Source organism: Furipterus horrens, unplaced genomic scaffold, assembly GCF_987537825.1.
Source record: "Furipterus horrens unplaced genomic scaffold, mFurHor1.1.pri manual_scaffold_7, whole genome shotgun sequence".
Classification (NCBI taxonomy): Eukaryota; Metazoa; Chordata; class Mammalia; order Chiroptera; family Furipteridae; genus Furipterus; species Furipterus horrens.
In genome coordinates, this window is record NW_028327177.1 from 118,580,731 (window position 1) to 118,593,013 (window position 12,283).

The window sequence follows — 12,283 nt, forward strand, 5'->3', positions numbered from 1 at the left end:
TTTCCCAGCAGCATTAGGGATGATTTTTATCTCTGAGAAACAAATGTAGGTGAGATAGTTTTCTGATGAAGAATTAAGGGATACTAACATGGTCAGCCAGATCTGGATTGAGAAGTTGTAGGAGGAGGTAAAGGGAAACAACATTCATTTATGGTCTGTAAAGAGCCAAGTACTGACTGAGGCAGGCATTTCATGCTCAGTTTTTTCTTAAAAAACAAAAAAATTACCAAAAAAAGTATGATCAAGCGTCCCATTTTGTATCCAGCTGCCAGAATGGCTGAAAATCCTAAATTCAGCACAGGGAAAGAAGCATCACTTAGGGAAATCCAAGGGAGGCTAGGCAAATGCATGAATTACTCTTATGAATAGTCTTCTGGCCCTGGCCAGGTAGCTCAGCTGGTTAGTGTCGTTCGGATACATCAAGGTTGCAGGTTCCATCGCTTGTCAGGGCACATACAAGAATCAATCAATTAATGTATAAATATGAGGAACAACAACAAATCTCTCTTTCTCTCTCAACCTTCCCCTCTCTCTAAAATCAATTTTAAAAAAAGAAGAAAAGTCTCAGGCCAACAGTTCTCTTAAGTAAATTGAGTGTAGTTAACATAGAGTTCCAAATAATCACTGATCTCTACTGTTTGGTATATTATTCTCACAGGGTTTACCACCCTGCCATCCAGAGTGCCAGAGCATGACTCCTCAGAGTAAAATCATTTAGTCAAATGAGACCTTTTGAACTGGGTTTAAGATGAATATATATATATATATATATTTGCCCTGGCTGGTTTAGCTCAGTGGATTGAGCGTCGGCCTGCGAGCTAAGTGTCGCTGGTTCGATCTTCCAGTCAGGGTACATCAGAGAAGGAAAACTCTGACTCCAAAAAACCTCCGCTGCCTTGCGGCATACCTCTTCTGGGGAAAGGCTAAGGGAGTAAACCCCGACAGAAAATCCGGAGCCGGAGTCCCTAAGGCGGTTTGACGTTGTAGTCAACACCGGCAACTCCTGTGGCACACCTGAAGCCAAGCTGTATTGACTCCGTCTTTCCCTTGGACCCTTCAGCTGCGAAGAGAGGGGGGGTCTGCTGCATGGGCAACAGCAGACCCTCCATATCACCCTGCCCAGGCTCTGTAGCTTCAGCTCCACTGGAGAGGACACTCCAGCGTCATCGCAAGATGTCGATTCAACACGGGAGGAGACAGATGCCGTGTCACTCCCGAGTCGGACTGCACAGCCATTCTCGTAGGTGCAGATAGACACTTAAGAAGCTACACCATCGTCTCTCGAGACGGACGGCTGCCGACGACGACGAATATATATATATATATATATATATATATATATATATATATATATATATATTTGTAAATTTCAGGCCATAATGTTTTGCTGATATAAGGGTCTAGTGAAAGTTAAGTGCCACTCCTCAATTGGGATTTAAAAATGGACCTAGGCCTTCTTTTCTTGGACTTCTCCTCCTGCTACCCACAAGATCTTAGGCTCAGCTTGAGATGCTTGTGCTGGCCACATCTTTTGTCCTTAACTGGAGAGGACAGGGATTGGAGGACTTGGAGAGGCAGCCTGGTATGGAGAGGTGAAAACAGGCCATGTGGTCATACAGTTTAAGAAAGAGAAAAAAATTTGGACTCTTCTGTGGAAGAGCATGTGGGGAAATGGGAGAGAGACAGAAAATGAAAATATAATGATGAAAGATGGATGGTCTCTCCTGAGGTACAGATGTCTTAGCCCGGAAAAAGAGAAGACGGTGTATGGTTTGCTAAGTTTTTCTAAATAGATACAAGGTTGGTACAAGGAAGATGCTGACCAACTGTTCAAAGTCTTCTGATAAGAAAACCAGTGCGGGCAGCGGACTATAACTAGAGTAGAACAAGTCCAGAATGGCTGAAAAAAGAACTGAATTTCAGAATGAAGGCTGCATCCGAGTGCCTGGGGAGGTTGTGAGTTCTCTGCCCACAGACTTTAGCTGCTCATGTGCCTTAAGGGTGGGGTTAGGAATACATTGAATTGTGCCCAAATAATTTTAAGTTCTCTTGTTCCTTGCTGCTTCTAGTCTTTCATAGGCCAGTAGCATCAGGTCACTGGGGGGGCCATTGAAATGCAGAACTCCAGACCCCCCACCAGACCCATTAAATAAGAATCTGCATTTCTCCCAGGATCTTTCTATAGAGGACTCTGCTACCAAAATTAGATGCAGTACTTCAAATTGTTCAAATCATGAAAAGCTTTTATCACAGTGTGGCTGACAAGGAGAAAGCTGTTAGGGACCACATTTTCCCTCTGTTTTTCAAATGTCATTAGTTAATTGCCTTATTGAACATCTTCAAAGACATCCATTGAAAGCTGCTTTTATAAACATTAGAAAATCAGATTTATAAAGTTCTTGCAGAGGCAAATAAACTGATTTTCCAAACTGGCCTCTTCTTACAGCTAATTCTTGCATAAATATTATGACAAGTGTAAAATCTCTAATGGTGTGTGCAATAAAATAGCAGGAGAGCTGAAATCCAGCTAATGATTCAAGTGTGGTCTCAGCAGAAGCGTCAGTGAAAGAAAAGCCAGACTGGATTCGGGTCTGCACTCCCGGTGCCAGCTAGCTGCCGCTCACCCTTCCCAGCCTTGTTTTCCTCATCTGTGACATGAAGAGCAGCTGGGGTGCCTTGTAGCGCCCCTACATCTTTACCATTCTAAGATCCTATTGCAGGACTCTCAATAAGAGCATAAGAAACCTAATTTCTCTAAGTTCATTGCATTTAATCCATCCATTGTTTGTATGAACCACCAATGAAAGGACAAGCTGCTGGAAACCAGTGTCTAAATACCAGACAAAGGATGGGAAATACCTCCGCTGGGAGCAGGCAGGTGTGGGCATTGAAGGCCAGCAGGGTGAGCAGCTCAGGCTCTGAAAACAGCTGGCAGCTCAGCCCAGCTGCTCACAGATCACAGAAGTGCAGGTTGCTCACCCACGTGCAATTGAGTGTTAAGTACGGCAAATCTAAAAATAGCCTGAGCTCAGCCTCCGGGATTAATACAGTACTGTCAATGGCTTTCAACTCAACTACGAGGATGACAGGAAAGGGAGTAACTATAGCAACAGAAAAATGAACACATAAAAGAAAGTCTTCTGAAGTTGACAGGAAAAGTTTATATTTAATAAAATTAAATTCCTGTCTCTAAATCTTTGAATTCAAACAGTTCAATTCTGTGGACATAATAAAATTAAAATTTTGATAAAACAAATACTCTTTCAGTTGTGGATTCTAGATCTATAAGGAAATACCGCTAACTTGTCAAATCATCCTTAGTTAAAGGACAATTTGAACAAATGCCTTTATATAAGTTTTAACCAAGAGGCTTTTCTCTATATTTGTTCTATCAGTTATTATAATAGTCTTGAGCCATACTTGACCTTTTAAGATATTACTACATGTCTGATGAAAATGTAGGGTGATACAGAACTCTCGTTAAATGAAAGGAACTCAGGGAACATAATGAATGCTAGAAGTTCTGGAGGCAGGACTCCCAGCTCACACTGGGGCCCAGCGCAGAGCGGAGGCTCAGCAGCGCCCATGGCAAGTGCATGTGTGTCAACCAGGGCTGATGAAGTATTCTCACTCAGAGCTCACACACAGAGTTAGAGTCAACACATCCAAAGCCCCACTGCCTTCCTGCATCATTTGATAAAGGCATATGCAGTTAGGCATTGGGAAATGCAGCATTGGTCCCAGCTCTTCCACAGACAAGTTGTGGGGCCTGAGACAAGTCGCTACTCTGCTCTCGGGTCATGGCCGGACGAGCCTCTCAGGATCTTCCCTGAGAAGGAACTGTCAAGAGCTAAGGGGAGTGAGGACAGGATTTGTGCTGATACCCACTGTGGGTCATGCCTTGTGCTGGGCTTTAAAAATATATTATCTTAGCAATAAATTGACAAGATGAATAATTTTGTCTCCACTTTATATAAGAGGACACAATGATAATAAGGCCGAGCTAAGAAGAGATAGAGGCTGGTTATAACCCTGTGTCTGTCTGATGCCACATGAAGCGGTGTCTTTTCTCAGATGCCATTCCAGACGCTCTGACAGCTGACTCTTGCCTGCAGTTTGAAGACTGACCCCACTGTCCACCCCGCCCAGATGTTAGTTACAGTCACTTAAACTGTCTATACAGGTTTTCAGTGACAGCCTTGCATTTCCCAAGCATAGAAGATTAGGTTCCTTGGAAAGTCCCTCTATAACCCTCCCTTCACCCAGGCAACCACTGTTACCAGTTATTTCCACGTCAAATATACACTGTTCTGCCACCTGCCCTTTCTGTTTAATTATATGTCATGAGCATCTCCTTATGTTAATAAATAAAAAAGTATTTTAATCTTTTTAAGATTGTATATCTACGTTATACCCAATCATTTTCTAATGGATATTTCAGTTGTTTCAATCTTATAATACTTTAATGATCAGGAAAAATAGAAAACATCATACGGAAAAAAAAAAAAAACACTAGGGTATTAAAGTCATTTTTGAACTATAATAAGTCAAAAAGTAAATCAAGAGCTTCACCTTAATTAATCTTTGTGTTTTCCTAAAATTTTTGTTTAGAATCAAAATTGCCTGCAACATAGGAATAACCTTTAATAAACCAATGTTTTAATGTGCAGATGAAAAGAAATGTATCTGCGGACCCTTGGGTCAGGAATTCTTGTAGCATCCCTCAACCCCCCCTTTAGAAATGTGGTCATGCTGTTTGTATGGTGAGAAGAAGTCACGGCTGTGTGAGCAGATTCTGGCTGAAAGTGAAACACAAAAACAAATCTAGTTTTGCGGTTAGTTGAAAATTCACAGCTGGTATGGGTTTTCCTTTAATTAAAGTGTTTCCCCCTCCCATGCACTGAGAAAGTGCTCTTTTGGTGCTCACTGGAAGGTCAAAATCAGAGCAAAAGCTGCTGGAAAATTCTGAGGCTTACAGAAAGCTGCTTTAAAAGCTGCTATGTGGACCAACAACTTGGAAATTTCCTAACGGGATTTTCTAGAGTTTTAGTAAATCTTTCTCTCAGCCACTTTTTTATTCTCCTACTTTGATCAAAACCAAAAGCAACTAATGAAATGGTCACCTATGTAGCCAGAGGAGCAAGAAAACAAAACAACAATAAAAGCACATGTGTACATATGCACATATGCACCCACTAAACATTAAGATGAAATAAAATTAGTTATATAATACATATTAGTCATTTATATATAAACTATTTCTTCATTATTTCTTTTGATACATTTTAAAGTGTGATGCTATGAGATTCACTTAAACTTAGTTCTTTATAAAAACAGTCATAAAGAAGCATAATACAGTTTTGAAAGGGTGGAATCGGCTGTGACAGGGTTTCTTGCTGTGATGAGAGATACTAACCTTTTCACGACCTGCCAGGGTTTCTCCTGCTCTTTCCTCCTCTTGAACCTTTTCTCAAAAGGAGTGGTCAAGGGAGTAGAGACAGGACACTGGCAGGCAGCCAGCCTCTTAGGTCAGCAGCATCCAAATCTGTAGAATATTTATTATCAATACTTGCTAGGGGCAAGGATGGCTTAGGCCACACCCAAATGACAGCCGTTCTGGCCACGCAGAGTAGACTCATGACCCAATAGGCTGGGAGACCGATGGGAGTCTGAGACAGAGTCCACCCTCAGTGATGGCCCTGGGATGGGCACTCTTGGGCCCCTGTCAGGGGAAGGGACCTTGGTGGATGCTCTCTAACATCCCTTCACAGGTGGGGTACATCCTGATTACTTACAATACTTGGCATTGCCATTTCTCCACAGTCACAAGGCAGCATACAGGCCATTTCCATTAGAATACATGTCTCATTTTTTTAATTTGTCCCCAAACTACAGATGCTAAACACTGCAAAGTGAAGTAAGAATGTCCAAAAGTGGGCTGAAATAGTAACAATGTTCATTATAAAAGCTTTTGCAGGCAGCGTGGAGTTACCGAAGTTAATACATGTGTGATCCAGCAGAGACCACTTCCAATACAAAGTACAAAACTCGACAAACGTAGAGAGAGTAGTGGCTGAAGATTTTCTAATGTGTCATATGCATGACTCACATGTACACTAGGACATTAATTTTTTAATATTTTTAAAAAGATTTTATTTGTTTATTTTTAGAGAGAGGGGAAGGGAGGGAGAGAGAGAGAAGGGGAGAAACATCGATGTGGGAGGGAGAAACATGGACTGGTTGTTTCTCATGTGCACCATGACCAGCGATATACCCACAACCCAGGCACGTGCTCTGATCGGGGAATCAAACTGGTGACCTTTTGCCCTGGGGGATGATGCCCAATTCACCAACTCACACCAGTCATGGAGCAACAGGACATTTCTTACACTCTCAGCACAGTCAGAAGTAAGAAAAGATCATGTGGTCCTGACATGCATTTCAGGCAGCTGGTTAAAATCATATATTTTAAAAAATAAACCAAGCATTGTCCAAATAATCCCATTAGTGATTATAGCCAGGATGGCACAACAGTAGAATGGACTGATCTTGAAAGCTCAACATTTCATTTTGATTTGGAGTAGACAGAGACAAAGGGAAGTGTAGTAGTTAAGAGTTGAAATCTACAGTCAGACTGCTTGACTTAAAATTTCTACTTCACTTACTAGTAGTGATCTAGTGATATAAATCTTGGGAAAATTTATTAATCTATCTGTGCTACAGTTTCCTCATCTGTACAATGAGAATAGTAACCACAGCGCTGCTGTAAGGATTACATGAGATAATTCATGTTAAGAGCTTAACAAAGGTCCATGGGCTATTATTGTCATGACTGTCATTGTTCCCAGGGCCAAAGTAGTTCACTCACCGAGATGAGTGTCCATCACCTTCGCACAGTATTTGCACATGGCATCCAGGTCATTCAACTGTCCTTGAAGGAAAGAAATTTGGGCTTCTAATTCTTCTTCCTAAAATGAAGGGGGTAAAGATATAGAAAAATTTTTAAAAAGTCAAATAAAATCCCCAAAGTTCCCCAATAATCAGGACTATTTTAAAGAGGCACAATGCCTTCAGTCCTAGCCAAAACAACAACAACAACAAATGGCAAATAAACAAAAGCAAACCCATCATTGCCACTACAAATAAAATAGAAAAAGGGTATTATGGAAGTTGAAAAACATCTGGACTTTTCCTAACGGAATGCTAGCTTTGTGCCATGGGTAAATGTTGACACACACAACCTTGTATAAAAAAGTATAGAAAACATCTTCAATAATGCTTGAGTCCCACAAATTGGGAGAGTAAATTGGATTTCAGTGCACCATGCTCCCTAGGCAGCTGGTACAAACACATAACGCTTTCTCTCCCACACATGTGGGAAACCAAAGATTTCCATTTGTACAAGACAAACCTCATCACTTTCCAGACAATGATATCTCTTAAAGAATGAGATTTCCCCAAAGCACTTGGAAAAGTTTTGTCCCTGCAGCTCATAAATAGCTACTCTTATATTTTCTTTTGATATGACACTGGAGCATTTTATTTATTTGATTGTTTCTAGGAAAAATACTCTGGGTTGAGTAATTATCTAAATGGTAAAGAGAACATAACTGTTACAAAAGGAAAACATCTTTAAAAAAAAAAAAGACATATGTAAGAATTTTCCCAAGGCAGTTTAGAAGATTAAGAGTTTTTCTCAGAGAAAGAGAATTGGCCTCATTAGGTAGGAAATTTTAAACCAAGTTAGCTAGAATACAAAGAAACGATGTTGCCAAAGCTGTAATAGGCTAGAAAGTGTTTTTTTTAGTTTTAGATGCTTGTCCTTTCACTTAAGAATCCCGTGTCGTTAAAAAGAAGGGAAGAGAAACCTACTGAGATATGCTTTTCCTGGGAGACTGAGCATGATTTGATTTATAGATGGAAATGAACAGTTGAAAAGGTTATGTGTAGGTATATTCCATTTAAGCTACACACACACGCAGCACCGAAAGGTATTGTTTCTAACAGCTGCCTAGACAATAAGCCCTTACTTAGGACTGTGCGGCTAAAGGCCTGACACAGAAAACAGACAGAGCAGTAGCTCTGAAAACAAATTATTGCAAAGCGCCCAATTGTAGGATAACACAAGCCCTAACCATGTTCTTTACAGATCCCACCAAGGGCAGCAGCCTCTCATCTGATACACAAATAAAGACAAAAGCAACCAGAAGCAGCTCAGCCAGGGATGATGACAGGGGCCTGTGGGAAGGTGATGCCGCCTGCTGGACACTTTGGCTGGGCTTGAAGGTGGAAAAGGATGGGGGCTGGTGGTGGTTCAGGGTATTATTCTTTTTCCCCTTTGTTTCTGCTGAGTCTCCCTGTTCTATCAGGATACCGTAGGAGAAAGAAAACTGCACATGTTGACTAAGTGATAGCCGTGGTTAGTTTCCCAAGACGGCCACCATCATGTCCTTCCCTCCCCATACACCTGGGCTGGCCTTGCGACTTGCAGCAGAGGAGGCAGCAGACATCAAAGTGTGCCAGTCTGGGGCTAGCCTAAGAGGCCTGCGGACTCCTGCTTTCACTGGAGGAAGATAGCTACCATGTTGTAAGGAAGTTCAGGCTAGAATACTGTGAGAGGAAAGAAACACTGGATAGAAAGTGGCTGCCGGAGAAGTTCTGAGGTCTAGACATGTGAGTGAAGTCTTACTGGATCTTTCAGCTCAACCCATGTGAAGCTGGCCAAGTGAGTGACCCAGTCAACATCATGCAGGACAGAAAACAGCCCACCCACGCCTTGTCCAGATGCCCGACCCGTAAAGCTACGAGAAACACCAGAGCTGTTGTTTGGAGGAGTGGGCTTTTGGAGTGGTTTGTTAAGCAGCAGCACGTAACTGAACCAGTGGTAGAATGGACAGAACACTAGATTGGTATATGGCCTGAGGATATTAGAGTTCTATTTCTGATCTTGCCATTGACAAGTCATGTAACTAAGTAATCCTCTACCCAACCTGGGCGTAAATTCAGCACTCTCTGGAGAAAGTACAGGTCAGACACTTTGCTCTCATGGAGCTTACAAGTTTGTAGTTGGAATAAGAAAGACACATAAATTACTAGAGTATGAGGCAGAGTACACAAAAGCTTATAATTAAATAAGAATAATTGTTGGGAGAATCCTGGTCCCTGCCTCCTGTCCCTTCTACTGAACAAATTACCTTTTTGATGTGTTAGACACACCAACCCAACTGGATGAGGCTAGAACCATACGGGGGTGAGAGCTTGGCAGTCTGTTAAAAGAAGGGGGCCCATTGTGGCCTGAATTTTTTCTTGCATGTGACTACCAGTTGGGGTGCTGACAGCCCGGAGTGGACAAAGGGCACCAGGAACGCTCTGCCTCCTGGCGTGCAAACATCTTCTCTATTGTATCGGTTTAATTGGGATTAAAGAATCACTGCTTTAAAAATGCAAAAGCCCTTGGGAAATTTAATCCCCAGCAGATATTCCTACCTAAATGGATTTATTTCATTCAGTTTGCTTTCATTTTAAAAGCTGGGAGGGAAGAAGCTCTTCAGAGGAGACCCTTTAGAGGTGAGAGACCTGGCCTGTTGGTGGTGAGGCATCAGGCAGCTGGAGGGAAGCATGTAGCTCTTGGGGAGTCTCTTCCTCAAAATCCTTAACTGTGCGAACAGGAACATTATTGTAATAGAAACGTGATGAGACCGGCGCCCTTGGAACTGTGCAGCGCACGATCTGCACAAGGGTATGGGGAGGCCCCGAGGGCGTGGCAGCCCAGAGCGCGTGATGCATGAGCATGAGGACTTACGGAAACACAGTTTTCCAAGTCTGCAAGTGTTGCTTAGGGCTCTGGTGGCAAGAGAGGAGCATCCTGTTTGCCTAAATCCCAAGTGACCCTCAATACCAATGGAATCTATACTGTAGAAAATGGCAACTTTCATTCATTTAAACCCTTTTATTCAAAGGAAAGCTCACATGAAGACCCAATGTATGAAATAAGAAGAGCATTCTGGTTAAAATAGGTCGAGGGGCCCAAGACCTCCTTCCATTTGGAAGCTAGAAATCCAGTGTATTATCCTTCTAGAATTTGCTTAAGCTTAAAACATTCCTAAATCCTTCAACTACAACTGACTTTATAAATAGAAATGGAATCACTTGGAGGCAAAAAGGTGGCTTGTCATTTATTCCTCACCATATAATTACAGATAAGAGAAAAAGCCAAGAATCAAGCTTCTAAAATTGTGGAACTGACTTCACATTTCTATCTTAGCTTCTCATACTCCAAACTCTTCCCTCTGACAGCTTTAGTCATTTGTTTTCATTGGTCCTCTGTAATCAAAAACAAATGCTTGGCTAATTGCCTTCAGGTTTTATGAAAACAACCAGTTAGTATAATTTTTATGTATGAATAAGACACTGAAGAAAAATGTTTACTATACAGCAGGTCATCGAATAATATCTTTTCATTCAATATCATGTTATTAAGTTGATGAGATGTCATAGAAACTTAACTCTTGTTTATATCAATTAGCCTACAGTACAACAGGTTTTGTTATAGGTCATAAAGTCGCAGAACTTATTGATGATGTTAAGTGAGGAATTACTGCGCGTACCTTTGCATATGCTCTGCCTGCCATTACAGGAGGGAGGGTGGTGGAGCAGGATGCGACTCCGGAGTAAACACACCTAGGCTCAAATGGACTTTCTGTCAGTTAGTTACTAGCTTTATATAATCTCTAACAAGTTCCTTAATTTCTTGGTCCCCTCACCCCCACCTAGCAGGATTGGGGGAAGAACAAAATGGAAACAGCATGGACAGTATGTGGCACAAAGCAGGTACTCAATAAAGGCAATTAGTCTTTCTTTTAAACAATTTTTAAGAATCAGGTCTAAACAGTGAAATAGATTTTAAGTAAGGGTTTCATGATTCACTGTTGTAAAACACTGGCTTCTGGTTTTAAAACCTTTATGTGGCTAAGCCCAGAAAAATTAATTAGGGCTTAAGAGCCGATCACTGGCTTCAGTTCTGGATAGCAACTTGATGTGCATGGCGAGACACTGACGGAGGATTATGCAGTAGGGCCACGCAGACCACTGTGTGCAGCTAACCACCACCCGTCCTTGGTAGCCCTGCAGGGAAGACGAGGGCCATTCCACTGGGAGAGAAAAGCACGGAGCACCTACCCCTTCTCTAGCAATGACAATGTTCCAGACACAGTCTCGCATGCATAACTCATTTAATCCTCACCACCAACTTAGAATGTAAGTTCTCTTCCTAGCTCCTACATGAAACATGGTCTTTGTAAATACCTTCTTGGAAGGGTATGCAGCGTTTAGACAGCTATTTGAGGACCCAAGTCCCTTGGCCCATCACTCCTATTTCCTTCCCACATGCACTTTCTTTCTTATGCTTAGTTCCAATGAATAACCTTCTGTCTCAGTTTCCTTTCAGAGAGATTCAGCAATCACCACAGCAAGTCCTAACCCCAAATTACTTACTAAATTGTTTTCTTTCAAAAAATAATTAGGCATAATTGATTGTGGTCTGTTTTGTTGTTTGCTGAATGATTCTTGTTTTGACTGTATCTGAAAAAATGACTTTTTAAGAATTAGCTTTTTAAAAAGTGGTGTTGCCACCACCATTTGCCCCAAAATAGTTGTGTCATGACACTTCTACTTGAATAGTATACATCTCAGTTGCTTGAATTATTTTATAATATATGTATTTTACATATCAACTTTGTTAAATGCTTCCATGTGTTTCTGCTATTTTATATAATAAAACAAGCTTTTGTGCTTATTATTTACTCAGTAAATATATTTGTGTTAGGCCTTGTGGAAAATGCAATGATGAACGAGACATAAAGTCTGACCTCTGCAAGTTCAGAAAGGTAAGGCCTATACATAATGCCAACAGACAAGGAAGGTAAGTTCTGCAGAAGATTGGAAAGAGGAGTCTGCACAATTCTGGGAAGGGCAGATGACTTCCAATTTGTAGAGATGGATATGAAAGCAACTCTTCTGGAAGAGGCAGTATTTCTTAACAGGTCTTAAAGAAGGGAGCCTTGCCCCAGAAGAAATGATGGACAAAGATGTTTTAGGAGGCAAGGATCCTATAAACAAAGGATTCAGAAAAGTGTGGGACCTGGGAGCAGAAGTTGAGGCCTGGTAGAAAGCCTTCGCTTCCCTTTTCATTCACCCCTATTACATCTTTACTTCTGGTAATTAAGCTTTGGGGGCTGGGGTTTGACACGCAGACCACTGTGGCCACTGCCCCTCACATGGATCA

The 12,283-nt window shown here is 41.6% G+C and overlaps 1 protein-coding gene across 4 annotated transcripts in view; it reads right to left on the bottom strand.

The window, feature by feature from the left end:
• Positions 1-12,283, bottom strand: part of TBC1D5 (TBC1 domain family member 5) — a 463,871-nt gene that overhangs the window by 19,610 nt on the left and 431,978 nt on the right. For all 4 annotated transcript variants that reach the window (XM_090284379.1, XM_090284381.1, XM_090284378.1 and 1 more), the window contains one exon: positions 6,869-6,968. In XM_090284379.1, the coding sequence (XP_090140505.1) occupies positions 6,869-6,968 (100 nt within the window). The remainder of the gene's footprint in view (positions 1-6,868; positions 6,969-12,283) is intronic.